Source organism: Ambystoma mexicanum, chromosome 6q, assembly GCF_040938575.1.
Source record: "Ambystoma mexicanum isolate Mex_15411 chromosome 6q, UKY_AmexF1_1, whole genome shotgun sequence".
NCBI lineage: Eukaryota > Metazoa > Chordata > Amphibia > Caudata > Ambystomatidae > Ambystoma > Ambystoma mexicanum.
This window is the reverse complement of record NC_090937.1, coordinates 308363564-308379543: the sequence shown is the minus strand read 5'-3', so window position 1 is coordinate 308379543 and position 15980 is coordinate 308363564. Positions and strand designations below refer to the sequence as shown.

The window sequence follows — 15980 nt, the reverse complement described above, 5'->3', positions numbered from 1 at the left end:
ATTTTTGTTGTCGTTGATTCGTTCCGTTAAAACTTTAGTTTGGAACATGGCTCTGGATACATTCTAACGCAGGATGGCGACTGAGAGTCACCTAACCCCCTCCCCCGCCATGGAAGAGGACATTGTGGGAGACTCTACAATGCCTCACCAGAATTTGGGCTTTGCATCATTGAACGTAAAAGGTTTGAACGCCAAAGTTAAACGAAAGCCTGTCTTGAGACGGCTGAGGGATTTGGAGGGGTCAGTGATTTTCCTGCAAGAGACCCACCTCCTTCCTGTGAACTATATTCGCCTTCGGAGCAGAGACTTCCATAAACAATTCCTGACCTCTAGCAGCACTAAAATGGGGGGAGGGGGAAGAGCGATCCTATTGGCAAAGGGCACCCAGTTTGAGGAACTGGACACCATACGAGACCTGTGAGGCCGTTATATTGGAGTGAAAGCTATGTTACTGGGGCAGTTGTACTCTCTAATCTCGATTTACGCCCCTAATGAAGGTCAAAGCAGTTATTTCAGGGAGCTAGAGACAACACTCCTTCCCTTCTTGGAGGGCCAGGTCGTTATTGGGGGAAGACTTTAACGGGGTCCCAGACCCCAACAAGGACAAAACGCATGACCCCTCTACTAAAGACTATAAGATCGCCTTGAGCATTCTCAATTATTTTAGATCCTTGGGGGTGGGGGACGCTTTGAGAGTGTTACATCCAGAAAAACGAGACTTCACTTTTTTCTCTCCTCCCGTATAGGTCTGATCTCCCAACGTATACCATTTATTGACAGGGTTGCTATCACCCCCTGGGTTCTCTCCGACCATGCCCAGGTCCTACTGCAAGTTAGAACTTGAGATCCAGCCTCCCCCTTCCAGACCTCAATGGCGACTGTACGACCCAATTTTAAATGACATGGCTCTGAGAGATGGGGTAGCGAAAGCAATACAAGCCTATTTCCGAGAAAATCCTACTGAATTTACATCAACAGCTACGACATGGGATGCCATGAAGGCAGTTGTTAGGGGAGTCTTAATCGCCCACACAGTGGTTTATCATAAACGGAAAAAACAGACCTGGGGCCAACTAGAACGAGAAGTCTCGGAGATTGAGGGTAAATATAAAAAATGGTTGGTCCCCTAAACTCCACTTAGCCCTTCATATGGCCCGAAGCAAACTTGAGACACTTTATGCCGAAGAGACAGCCCATTCCCTGTTAATGACCAAACAAGGGAATTAGGCCAAAAGCAATGGGGCCAACCAATTCCTGGTGAAGAAGTTAGCCCAATCCAAAAAATGCAACACTATTATAGGCCTATATAGGATCAGCAAGGGGTAACACAATATGGGGAACAGACTTAACTGCAATTAGCAAAAGCTCACCTGTTAGAAACAATGGCAGCACCTGCCCGGTCACCTCAGAACCACAAAAGCTACATTGAAGGAGCCACTCTACCACACCTTCCCTGGGAGGACATAGAAGCTTTAGAAGCCCCAATTCAGCAGGAAGAGGTCGACGTGATAATTAGATCCTTGAAGTCTAGAGCTCCAGGCCCCAATGGCCTCTCAACTGAATTTTATAAACTCTTTAGCAGCCAATTGCTATCCCCTCTGACGGCCCTCTTCAACTCTTTCAGAGACGTGGGGAATATAACTATCTCGATGCAAACCTCCACCACTATCGTACTGTTAAAACCCAGGAAAGACCCAAAGGATTGCGCCTCTTATAGGCCAATCTCCCTGTTAAACATTGATGAAAATATTTACTCGGAGGTACTAGCAAATCGCTTGGCAACACTTCTTCCAGCGTTGATTGATGGGGATCAAACAGGATTTGTTTTGGGAAGGAAAACTTGGAATAACATTAGGCGAGCCCTGAATTTGATAGAGACAACCACTATGAACTAGGGAAAATTAGCCCTTGTGGCACTAGATGCCACTAAGGCTTTTGATAAGGTGGACTGGACCTTTATGTATTCAATCTTGGAGGCTTTTCATTTTGGACCTTGTTTCAGAAGGTAGATATCGGCCAAATATATTTCCCTGAATACTTTACTCCAGGTAAAGCGGGAACAATCGTCCCCAGTTCCCCTCACATGTGGGACCCAACAGTAATGTCCTCTCTCCCCTCTCCCGTTTGTCCTAATCATGGAGCCTCAGGCTCAACGCATACTTAGAAACCTGGCAATCCAAGGGACCATGATTCGGGACTCCCCCCACACGGTGTATCTATGCTGATGTGTTACTCTAATATTCTGCCCTCCCTCCAAGCAGCCCTTCAAGAGCTCCGATCATTTGGTCAAGTAGCAGGTTTCGAAATAAATTATGGGAAATCAGTGGCATTGGGGGCGGGACCGTCTCCACAGGATGTCCTCTCCTTTCAATCCCTCTGTCCAATCTGGTGGATACCAAATCCGTTGAATAGTTAGGGGTTTGGATCACAGCTTCCCCTAAAGACCTATTCGCGGCTAACCCCCCCCCCCCCCCATTAAGACGCTAGAAAAAGATCTGGAAAAATGGGTGAATCAGGAGTTAAAATGAACTTACTCCCTTGCCTCCTGTATTTCTGTTGGTCCCTCCTGGTGGAAATCCTGAAAAACGTACTGGACCGTCTCCAGTGTAAGACCCTGGGATTTATCTGGCGGAGCAAGAAGTCTAGGATCCCTAGGAAGGTGATGGGAGGCACCGGGTTGGAAGGGCTGGGGGAGCCCAATTTACACAAATATGCAGAGGATGCACAAATATTACACCTCCTAACGTGGATGTTCCTTTCTCCTCTACCGAAATGGGCTGAGATTGAACAGTCCAAACGCTCTCTCCCCCTTCGTTTTTTGCCCTTCGTCCCCCATACATTACGAAAACAATGGGAGAACCTGCTCTCCACAACAATGGAAAAAGATTTCTAGAGTCATGGGTCCGCTTTCCCCAATTTTTTTACAACCTTGCCTTCTCCCCTGGCATGCATCCAGAAGCCTTTAGGAACTGGAGGCGTTCTTCAAACACTGGACTTGCTCTTTGAGGGGGATCAACCATGCTCATTTTAGAAATGTAAAATGGCATTCCAACTCTCAGCGTCGGACGAATTCTCATATGCTCAGCTACGGCAGTGGATCACACACCCAGAGACAAGAAAATATGCTACACAAGCCTAGAGTCTGATTAAACTAATGGGCCTGGAGGGTCCGGGGCCGGGAGGGGTCTCCAAACTGTATAAACTCCTGAGGGATGACATGCAAGCCCATCTTACATGAGCCGCTGGGAAACAGATGAAGGTCATCCCCTGTAGGATCAATCGTGGCTAGATATTTGGGCTAGAAATCATTCTTCCTCCAGATGTGTGACCAACAACGAATGTGCCTTAAAACTTCTATTACCCTGGTATTATTCCCCAGTACAGATACATCACTTTCAGTCATCAATTGCTCCCACTTGCTGGTGAAATTGGGGGGTACAAGGTTCATATTTCCACATGTGGTGGGATTGCCCACTTATTCACTCTTTCTGGGAAGCCATTGTTGCTATCATGGAATCCATCACTGGAATCAAACTTCAGATGTGCCCCAAAACTCTCCTCTTGGGGGCCCCAAGGTAGGAGATATATCCTAAATCTGGGGAGCAGGCAAAACTACTAACACAACTATTGCTGGCCATGCACATTACGATTGCTAGCCGCTAGAAATCTGCAGAGGGGCCAGATCTTTCTTTATGGTGGATTAAATTATGGGACGTGCTGGTGGTGGAAAAGATTACAGCTGCAAAGGAGGGAAAACATCACCAATTTCTGACCATATGGGCTCCCTTATTGGACTACGATCAGAGTTACCCAGCGTGAACACTTCAACCCAACTTGGCAAGACTCTACCTGCAGTCTGGGGAGACCAAGTAATGTTTGACTTTCTTGGGAAGGAGATATATGCAGGGTATATAAGGGGTCTTTCTCTTTTGTTGTACATCTGGAAATGTGCAAACAGTACTACTTATGTTGAATAATTGTACCTGTATTCACTCTATGTACTGTAATTCTTTCCATGTCTCCAACCGTTTAGTAAAAAAAAAAAAAGAATGGAAGAAAAATATGCCATAAGAGAACTCGCTAGGATTTAGCCGCTTGCATGGCAGGACCCGAGGGGGCGCACTGTTTACAAACATCAAGATCGGAACAGCCGTGTGCCCCTTGTTTTTAAAAGTTTCCTAAGTCTCATGAACTACTCATTCAACTGTGATCAAGATTAACTTCAAGAGACACAGATTACATAGTGTTACACTACAAGACAGCGAGACCTGGGGTGTCTGCTCTACCATTTATTAGCGGCTGCAGGCACTTCTTTAAAATACAAGTGATAACCTATTGGACAGGCACTTGACCCACTGGAATGATCCATCTACAGAACCTGTGCCGGTCACGGATCTCCCATATATAAGCTTATCTCATCTATACAATATGATACAAGTCAATGTACTGAAAATTTAAAAATATTTGAGTGAAAACCAGAATGGTTTTGTTGTGAAGCTAACACAATTTCATTCAACACAACCCCCTGACGAAGTTCCATCAAGAATACAGTAATATTTTGGAATACATTAATATTTTGAGAAATTAAACAAATTTGGTATAGTCTAGCTATAATAGAGTAGCTGAGTAACAAATTACGATTGTTTTTTGTTTCTCTATACTCTAGTAGCGAGTTTAAAGAACTGACATGTTACAACCTGTTGGTAGAGGTTGGTTAGTGATGCATGCTTTTGCAAACGCTGTTTTTAATGGTTGAATTCAGCACTATGGTCAAGTTAATTCAAGCACTAGCCACTTTATTGGGGAGCACAAGTCACTTGAGCGATTTACTGATTATGTATTTTAAAACAAAAAACATTCTGAACAAAGTTATTTTAATAAGAATCTTTCTGGTTTCACAAATTCTATTTAGATATTAATGCCTTCATAAATTGTTGCAACGAGCTGTTAATAGCATCTAGAATAAACCGAAAGTCGAGCTACTCAAGTAGGCATCTGGTTTTCACCTGTACAGTGTAATGTCGGAAGGGACACAAAGTAGCTCTACCACATCTCAATGAAAGGGGATGTGTACACTTTAAAATAAGGAACTTCACAATGAAGGACGGACTGATAGCAATATGGACTGACCAGCTCCCCCAAAATAAATGAGCTAACCAAGGCAAGTACAGTTCGAGCTGTAGATGAGAGCAAAATTTGCCCAATAAGAAATGGTAAATGCAAGTTTTGCGGTCCCCACTTACAACTTCAACCACAACAGCACATCCTCCTCCCACTGACAAAAGGCTCATGAGGATTACTTTTTTTTGAAGTGTGTGTTGTGATGATTTGTCAAACAGGGACAACGTTCTAAGCGTTTGACAAAGTGTTCTTCCCATGGGGCAATCAACACAACCATTGGTTGAATACAGAGATGCTAGAATGTCAAACAGTACAAAACATATTTTCATTGAATTAAAACAACACAATGTCATCCCACTCAAAAGAAAGATGTGATGTAGCACTATTCTCTTACCTTGATATCATCCTGCACTCTAAACAGCGTTTCCCATATTTCTGGAAGCTTATCAATGATGTCGTCCAACTGCCGTCCTCGTAGTAAATCACTGAGTGCTAAACAGCTGTTCATAAATGTGTTAATATGGGCATGAAAGTCAAACATATCACCTTCTTGCCACATTGCCTCTTGTGGAAGCATAAGAGGTTATAGCTAGAAACAGTAGAGATCACAATGGTGCAACAAAAGCTAAATAGGCAGTAACCGCTAAATTAGTTATCCTCATCAATAACAGATCAATATAAAATCAAAAGTAATGAAGACTTCAGAACTTATTGCTATGCTTGGCGATGAATGAATTACTTATCTCTCCGTAATGTTCTTTCTGATGGTTTAGAGCTTCCTCCCAAAAATTCAGCATCTATATACATATGTCGTGAGGATAGCTCATGGGCAAAGTGACACGTTCGATCCCCAGGTCCGTGCTTAGAAACCTCTGTGTATTAAGCACGTTTTTAAATAACCAATTACAATTACAATCTTCAGTCCCAGCTGCCTTCGGAAACCTTTTCAGCCATCAGAAGATACCATGCGTCTCTGCATTGGCACTGCTTCACGCCGCTGCGCACCAATGACACTAAACGTTACGTGAGAAGCAGAGTATATGAACTCAGTTTACTGTGAGAAACCAGAAGGTGTCTCACCCACAAATCGCCGGTGATCTGTCATCCAGGTGGCCAGGACACGGATCTCTTTTGGATCCAGTTCCTGGGGGTGGACCAGTGCAGGAGGATCACCTGGGTGAGGGGTCTCTGGGGAGTGGGAATGGGACACTGGATGGTAAAACGCAGTATCCCCTTCCTAATAACACCTTTACCCCCATCCTACCCAGTAGGATATTTAGGAACTCAACACCCCTCCCCCCGCTCCCTTTACAACACAAACACTTTCTCACAGACAGCCTGGTATGAGAGAAAACGGACTAACACCCGAACCATATAACTGAACGTCCCAATACAATGGTCCATCAAGGTCATGCAATTACTGACCATGACACACACCTGACTTCCATTAAGCTTTCCCACATGGATAAAGGGCGTAGCACGAGAGCACACGAGTGAGGCAAAGCACACAAGGAAACAGCAGTTCCAAGATGGCAGTTTAACCAGGAGGATAAAGATGGCAAATCAGAAGGGGTTCGCAAGGACAGAAGTTCCCATGGCCTTTGCGGCAAGGAACCGTTGCTTTCATAAGCCCTCAAGATTTGAAAGCGTAAGACCAGGAAAACAGACTGAAGAATCCTGCATTGTGTGTCGAACATACCCGGGTCCCCCCTGCATCAATAATCAAGGCGGGGAGAATCACCAGCCAACGTGGTACTGTCCTTGGCTCCAAGAACAAAGCAGCGTCAGTGAAATCAACACAGCCGGTGAGTTGGGAAAACCGATACAAGACCGGCCTGTGTTGAAGCCAAGGTTGCAAGCAGCAACATTTTATGGCGGGTGCTGGAGCCAACATTGTTTGAAATACTTGTGATAAAAGATGCAAGTAAAAGTTGAACTGCTGATGAGATATTGAATAAGATATCTTTGACAGAGTGGCCGGCACCACCTGTGTGCTCAATCGAAGGTCTCTAAGGTATCCAGCTGAAAATTAAAGAGTTGTAGAGAATTGCGAACCAAAGTGGTCCTGCGACGGGTCAAGAAAAATCCTGCGCACAATCAAATGTTTTAAAGTTGGTCCGTGCCCGGCACAGGGAGATCGATTGAAAGCTTTGTGTTAAAGTGGGTCTGAGCCCGCTGGAGGGTGACCTGGGATGAAGCGAAAATCACCAGAGAATTTGTACATCTGAAATCCTAATAAAGAAAGGAACTTTTGATGTTGTCATATTGCATCAGGCCCTCTGAAAAAGAGATTTTGAATAGCAAAGAGACTTTGACACAGAAGGCTATGATGTTGAAGTTTTGAACTGCACCCTCGGGCTAAAAAAGCCAGAGACTTTGCTAAGCTCGATTGGGCCGCCTTGTCTCGTGCTGAAAACGTAGGGATGGGAAGTCAACGGTTTGAACATCCCGACATATTTCTTGAACACTTATTTTGCATCACATTGTTTCCCACACTATTTGTATTTAAAAGTAAGGATTGGCAATAGGTTTATTAGAAAAGGCCCTTTTATTTTGACAAGATAGCACTGCATTATTAATATTTGATGGTCATAGCTTGCTCCCATTTTTAGATTTAGGTTTAGATAGGCATTTTTCAAACCCAATTGAAGTTCAATATACACCCCTGTACTGTGATCACTTGCATCTGTTTTACTGTTTGATACCATGCCTTCCTTACCATACCATGACCTTAGAACCGCCTTTTCTCTAGCACTTAGCAAGTAAGACATTGCAGAACAACAAGAGGTAAACGAGCAATTGATCATGATGGAAGGGCTGGAAGGAATCTGTGGGAGGAAGGGCCACTACATCAGAAGGAGAAATTACTTACAGGTAATGTTCTTTCTATGGATTCTTCTCCACAAAGATTCCTCATCTGATAGATATCCTTCCAGTGCCATCTGTGTTTTCGACAGAGAGCGCAGTACGACCCAACATTGACTCTTGGCTATGGGGTTGCTGGTGGTACTCTCGTTCAGGTTGGAATTGCCATTGCATTTCGGTGCTGGACTGCCCCTGGGCAGGACAAAGACTGATATGCAAATGGATATTTCCCATCTGTGAAAGGCACAGTGAGTAAAAGCAGTGGCTGCGAACTCTCAAGTGGTTAATAACCACTGAACAGGTTATCGAGTCTGTTCTTTCGAGAGAGGGGCGCCCGCTACCTTTGCAAAACTATTTGACTCTTGGCTTGACTGCATCATTCCTCAAATCCATAGGTGATGTATGCTGTGTATATATATATTATGTCACTGCGGCCCCATACTTTAGTTCCCCATCCCCCACTCCCCCAAGGTCAGTAGCCACAGAGGAAGCATCCATACGATTCAGCTTATCGACAGCCAAAAATCGCATACATTTTTTTTTTGTGTGAGGAAGAGTCGTCGTACTGAATGCAACCGGCTGACAGTACCCAAACAATGAGGCGCCCAACACCTAATCGTCGTAACCTCAAGTTCTAATCCCATTAGCAGACAACCAAAAAACAGCAACTGACCACTTTCATAGCGGCGCAGGATGGGAGGGTGATGAGGAATCTGCGGGAGAAGAATCCATAGAACAAACATTACTGGTAAGTAATTTCTCCTTTAATGGATTGCATTCTCTAGCAGATGCCTCATCTGATAGACTCCTAAAGCAGTGCGCGGGCGGGATTAACTCTCTCAAACAAGGATGCTCTGTAATAACTTTCTGCCAAATCGAGCATCAGAACCATTTGCCACATCTAAGCAGTAATGCTAAGTAAATGTGTGGAGCGAAGACCAGGACCAGCCCTTTGCAAGGCAGATGATGCCACTATGCCCCGGGCAGAATGAGCTCTGATGCCAGATATTTTCCTGCTCTCTGATAACACTCAGCAATGCAGAGAATTATCCAGCGAAAGATTGTCTGTTTGTACACAGCCAGAACATTTCTGGACAGAGAGAAAGCCACAAAGAGTTGGTCATCGCATCTAAATTCTGCTCGTCTAGCTACGTAGAAGCTGAGCCCCCTCTTAGGGTCCAGCCTCTGAAGCCTTTCCTCATCCTTATAGGGATGTGAAGGCAGAAAGAAAACTGGCAAATCAATGCTCTGGGACACATGGAATTCTGAAACCACTTTTGGCAGAAATGTAGGGCGCACCTCGAGAGAAGCCCTCTCCTTGAAAAATCGAAGGGAGGGGGGCCTGCAAGATCGAGGCTGAAGCTCACTCGCACATCTTGCTGATGTGATTGCCACCAGGAAAGCGGTTTTCAGGGTAAGTAACCTGATAGAACACAAATGCATGGGCTCAAATGGAACCAGAAACTGAGTAGGAGGGAACCTATTGACAAGGACTTTCAGAAATTGGTTCATTACCGGGTCCGTGAAGAAGGACCCCCTATCCGGTGACCTCTTCAACACAGACAAAGCTGCCAAGTAGCTCTTGACTGTGCCCATCTAAAGGCCTGCAGAGGCCAGAAGGAACCCCATCACTGCAGTGGTGGGACAAGCAAGGGTCTATCCTGCGTTCCCTACAAGCCTCAAACCTTTTCCACCTGCATGCATACAATGATCTCGTAGAAGAAGTGCGTGCAGCTAGTAACACCTAAAGTACCTCTTCTTAGAGGTCCAAGTCATCATAACTCATCCTCCCAAGAGCCACACATTACGGGTTGGGGTGGAGCACCCGACTGACTGGGAAAAAAGGTCCGGCAGCTAGAGAAGTGGGCAAATGGTCCAAGTACTATGCTCTCCTCACCCAGTATGCAGGGATCAGGATCATGCTTGCTCGAACCCACATGATGACAGGTATTAGAAGAAAAGCATAGCCAAACGTGTCCCCTAGTGCTCTCTTCACTGGGAATTCCCTCGAGCAAAACTGTCTGCACTTTGCGTTGACCCTCGTGGCAAACCGATCCAATGTCAGGGTTCCCCAGGCAAAGATTTTGTTGAGAATGTCCTGGCACATTCCCCACTTGTTGCGAGACCATGCTCCGCCTGCAGAGAGCATTCTCCCATCCAGCTAAATGAGCAGCCAAAGCTGAGATCCTGTACACCAGCAACCAGAACCCTAGCTGTAGCACCTTGCTGCATAGGGCAGGGACCGCACCGGCTCTCCCTCTTGTTGAGGTAGTGCATGGCCAATGTGTTGTCTGTCAGAATGAGGGTGTGTTTCCCCTGGAGGGAAGGCACAAAAGCCATTTGGGCAAACCTCATTGTCCGCAAATCCAGGCTGTTGATATGCCACTCGCATTCCATTTGTTACAAAAGGCCATGCACCTGCAGATCCTCACAGTGAGCGTCCCAAACCTTCAGGGAGGCATCCATGACCAACTGGACCTGAGGCCATGTTAGGGAGAATTCTCTGTTAAAGCTAATTTCCCAAACCTAGTGAGTCCCCCAGCAGCTTTGCTGGATTTTTGGGGTTTATTTTTTTCTCCTGCTAAGAGTGAGACTCTTTCTCCCACTCTTTGGCATGATTTGAGAATGTCCTTTGACTGTGAATGTGTTTTATGGGCTATGGGGTCTTTTACTACATAGGGCTTCATGTGTTTTTGGTATGTGTGTTACACAGCACCCTCAGTGCAGTAACACAGGTGTGTCATAGTGACCCCCAAACACAGACTCCATACCCTGGGACTGACTACTGTCTCCCATGGCATGTAGTCACCATTGGCTTTGCTAGTCTCAAATTGTCAACAGAACCAGTACAAACCATCATATTGTGGAAGTACTGGTAGGGGTAATTCGATTGCCCCTGGGTCTGTTTTCCAAGGGGGCACTGTCCAGTCCCCCCTTGTCGAGTTTCTGGCTGGTGGCAGTGCATACCACGCGAAATATTCCACCGGAATATTTCTTATGGGATTTTCCCATTGATTTTAAACGCACCACTTTTTGGTGCAATGTTAAAGATACCGCCGGGTTATTTATTTAATATTAATTCCCCGGTTGATTTTTTTTGCCAGGACTCGGTTTTAAAATGGCATTTGTGTTCACCTCTGAAACTCTAACCCAAGTCGAGCCCTTTGTTCCACTTTTTGGCGGGCTTCTGCACAGAAGCCCTCCAAATGGTGCCACTCTGTCTGGGGTCTACAGGATGTGTGTGAGGGGGATTAGGCACCTGGACTGAGTTGCCTTGGCAACTCAAGTCGCACTCTTGTGTGATTGGCCCAGTGGTGAGCCGCCCGGCTCACCACTTAGCATGTTTGAGTGACAGCTAGGCTGTTGAATGGGGGTTTTTCTGCATAAAAGCAGGGCTTTGGGGACTGAAACTTCAGAAGTCGCCACAGGACCTAAAGAATCCGAAGAGGGGAAAAGCTGAGCCATCTACAATGACGACACCACCGGTGGAGCCCTGCTGTAACGAACTCACCACTTCACAAACGACAGAGGAGATCTTCTTCCAGGAGAGTCTTCTTCCCTTTGAGCTGATGGGACCAACCAGTTCGCCTTTTTCACCTTCCAGGACGTCTCGTGGTCGAATCGCCCGTGCCAAGCACCCCGCCGGCCGGATAGCCGTGCTTCACCACTGACCGCGAATAGAAGGGACGCACCATTTAATCGGGAACTCCGCGGCTGGTTTCATCCCTGGCAGTGCAACGACTTCCAGCTTTCTTCCTCGTTGAGATCATCTCTTCCTCTGGTCAAAGCCACGACTTGCACCCGCTGCCAGGAACAACTGCCACCGCTGGAGCTTCCTCACCATTTAAGGTACTGTGTCCCGCCTGGCCTCCCTTTCAACTGACTGTCCAAGGTGTCCTGTAAATCCTTGACTTTCCAACTGGGTTGGCCCTAGACCTTCTAACTTTGCCTTTCTGAACTGGGCTGACCCCTTTTTGACATTTTCTGCAAAGAATTTGAGTGCATTTCCACGGTGTGATCTTGGGCACATCCAGCCTTGCTCTCTCTAAGAGTGGGCCTGGCCTATGAACTTTGGCTCTACAGTAGACCCTGCCTTTCCTGACTTGCTGTGGTTTCTTAAAAGTGTTTGTACTGTGTTATTTCCATGCTCTGCCTTTTCTCTCCCTTTTTAACAAATTATTGGAGTGCCATCTAGGTTACGCGCTCACCTCTGTTTTGCTAATAAGTGGTGTTTTAATCTAGACTTGTCGAATAATTAATTAGGGAGGTGTATATATTTATAGTGACTGTTTGAACTTGCGTGATATATTAGTGCCAGTGTATTTTCATAAAGTGTGTTTTAAATAAATAATTATATACTTATAATACCAAAGCTCTGGTCAGTGTTGGCTTGTCCTACTGTATTGTTAGCCCTATTGTGTATGCTCTATATACTGCCCTACTCTTCTTGAGAGAAGTCTGACTGCTCAGCCACAGCTATGAGGTAAATCTGGGTGGTGCAGACTGCTACCAATTGGGTTTACTGCTTACTCCTGTAGTCTTATCTTTTGCAGTGGTCCCTAAGGGAACTGCACAGGATTCTGCCTAAAAGGCCATAGTGGCCAAAAGGGTTTCCCCACTATCATGCTATCTGTGCTGGCCCACTAAGAAATGTCATTGGCCACCAACCTCGTCACCTTGAGAATGTCATTCGTGGCGTTGAAGTACTGGACCACTGACCCCTCAGCAGTCACTTCACAGATCACATCCGCAGTCTGGCCTCTGGCACCAGAAAAATGCAGGAAGCCATGAGACTTAAGAGCGGGAAGAAGGAAGTCGCAGGTAGACTGTTGTGGTTCTGCAAAAGCTTACCAATTTGCCTGACACTGGTGATTCTTTTTTCAGGGCGAAAAGCCTTCCCTAGTGTGTCCAGGACTGCTCCGATGAACTGGAGCTTCTGCATTGGTGTTACATGGGACTTCCGGCAATTCAGGGAGAAGCCCAAACTGTGAAGCAGAGAGCAGTTTTAGTCGAGCTGAGTAGATACCTGCTCCGGAGAGCTTCCTCCGATCAACCAGTCATCTAGTTAAAAGGGTTCATCGGTCAGAAATGTTATTGGCCTAATCGAGCGGGAATGTATTTCATAGCATACATCGATCATCGTAAATAGATTTCCAATGCAACTTACCACTATATTTCTCACTTTAACACATGCAAAAACGACGGCTTGGGTACCGCCATCCTGTGCTATATCTTATCAGTTGATCTATCGGCCTAAGTTCAAGTGATTTCGTGGCACTGATTCAGATCGCCCGCCCCTAACGCTGACATCACAAGACGCTCAGGCCCTATTTCACAATGCCAACGCATATCTCATGTCAACGCCTCTGTGCGCAATCTATTGACGTGTCTCCATGGAAATGGCAAGAAGCCTCGTTCCTCAGCAAGTACAAACAAACCCTTTCTGATCACACATCGTTGGAGTTTTTTTCCTTTGTGTCAAGTGTATTTCATTTCAAGCCTCCCTGACTTGTTTCTGCTCTCCGCCAAGGACGACACACTGAGAACAGGTACCTATACGGCCTAAAATCAATTAACCAAGTAGTCGCTTTTCATTTCTTATATTATGTAAAGAGGTAATTTCCAAACCTTATTTAAAAAATGTGTCCTTGGGAATTTTTATAGTTTGAGACTACTTATCTTGCCTTTTTACGATGTGCTTTTGTGACATTGGCTGTTTCTTTGCTCGTCTTTTTTTAACATTCAATGTTAATGGCAAACAACTTTTCGTTGCTTTACACAAACAAAAAGGTGTTTATGTGCCTCTCTGTTGATTCACTCTTCTTCACTATTGAGGAACTATGGCAACAATTCAGCCCTACATGTACAAGTACGAATACTCAGAAGCGGAGATCCTTGAAGAAGAAAAAAGTGGATAAGATGCGAATAAGATGAAAGTCATGAGGATCAATCGCCATAGTCTGAACTCAGAAGACGTTTCCACCTGGTAAACCTGCTTTCATTGTGAGCTTTTGCCTACTCTGGTGGAGAACTGCTGTTGCAGAGAAAACTCTGGCTGCTTGGCCTACATTGCCGAAGAAGACACACCACCATTATGCATTATCGAGCTGCATGACTTCAGGGCAGCCTGCATTACAAGATCCTTGCTGCGAATGATGATGGTCCTTATGCACGAACTTCAAGCTACAGTTGGCCCTCGTAATCCAAGTAATGAGTACGTTCTCTCTATATATCTTATTTATTTGACAATAGAGACGGGTAACATAATATGTTGTTCCCCTAGATCAATATAATTTTCGACAGATCACTGACATGTGAATGTTTCTGTAAAATGAATAATTTACTCATTGTGAAATGAAGCCAAAGTGATCCACTGTAGATTTATCGTCCGAACAATTATGTGTTTTTAAGTTTGAAGTATTTCCAAACATTTTCATTCTTTAATGTGCGTTCACATTTATAACTGATCCATACTTTAAATCACAAGTACTGTCAATACGTTCTATGAAAAGGTACTTTTTAAATCAAAACAATGCCGTACAGGTAGTGAAAATTATTGGGTTCATTCCAGTAAACTATGTCCATCTCTTACACAGGTGGCACAGCCTTGTAGCATATCAAGCATTTACATGGTGGATTCATGGAAGACTGGGATTTCACGTCCGAAAAGTAATACCTGCCTGTGTGGTTCGAGCCATTCGTGATGAATTCCCCAGTGACAGCGGACAACACAGTGGATTTATGCAGCTAGTACCTCGACCGAAGCACTATAATTTGTAATGACATTGACATCCAGTTTACCTAACTAAATACAAAAATTAACAATCCTTCAAGCTGAACAGTTGTGAGACATTTTTTGTAAATCCACTAGATGTCCAAACATACAAGAGTATTGTAAGATATTGGTGTGCAGTAATACGTGCATTGGCCTACCGAGCTCGCACCATCCCCATCCCCATCCCCCCTCCTCCGCTATCAATGACAGTTTGCACGTGTGGGCGTGCGTTCGCTAGGGGGCTGGGAACGCTTAAGGTGCCGAATACCATGTACACCACAAAGGATTCTCTCGCACAGGGACCATTGTCCACATGGCCACCCCAGACAAGGGGGCTACAGACTCCCCTTTGAAGATGCAGTCCTTGCAATCAACAGGTCACTTTTACATTGTTTACAGGCCTTCTGTGCTCGCCTCATCCACATCCCACCACCCCCTCCGCAATCGATGACAATGACAGTTCGCACCTGTGGGCGTGCGCTCGCAAGAAGGTCGAACATTGTCATAGAGGTTTGATGGGTGCGAACGAACATGTCAGACAACCACATACACACCTACTTCTGTAAGCCTTTATAAACACTCTACAAGTTACCAAGAGAACATCTGTGAAATCCACAACGGATAGCGGCATCCCTCCACTTCTTACCTTGCTTGCTGAATCGGCTCATTTGTTGTTCCAAGTAATGGTTAGTCCACTTTTAGTGTAGTTTTCTGTATTGTCAACAATCTCCACCAGGACACTTTGTATTGCTCTATACTGCAATGTATACTCTATTTAACTTCATTTTATTTAAAAAGTCTACACCATTATCAACCAGCATGAACATTTTTATCTCTGCAATTAGCACATAACATTACAAAGTGTTTTGTTTTTTGGAAAATCAAGTTTTTATTGTCATTTTCCAAAACATCAACAATGTCCCCAACATGTGCAACATATAGATTCTGTGATTACCTTCCCTCCCCCCTCCCTTCGTTCTTCCCTCCAGCTTGTATGCAGTTCAACAAGATTCTTTTGTTACTTTAAGGGTTACTTTAAGGGTAGCCGAATCCCCTCTATGTCCGTTCGCGTCTCATCCAAAAGGTGAGTCCGGTATTCCATGTCATATATGGACTTCGCTTTCTGGACCCATTCCCTCTCTGTGGGCATGCTCCCCCTCTTCCAATGTTGTGCCTCACAGCTCCATGTCACTACCAGCAGGGTGTGGACCATGTGCCC

General features: G+C 45.2%; 1 protein-coding gene across 2 annotated transcripts in view; it reads right to left on the bottom strand.

Annotated features, from left to right (window-relative positions):
• The window catches only part of ECPAS (Ecm29 proteasome adaptor and scaffold), a 3148361-nt gene that overhangs the window by 912574 nt on the left and 2219807 nt on the right, over positions 1 to 15980 (bottom strand). For both annotated transcript variants that reach the window (XM_069630810.1, XM_069630809.1), the window contains exon 32: positions 5516 to 5621. In XM_069630810.1, the coding sequence (XP_069486911.1) occupies positions 5516 to 5621 (106 nt within the window). The remainder of the gene's footprint in view (positions 1 to 5515; positions 5622 to 15980) is intronic.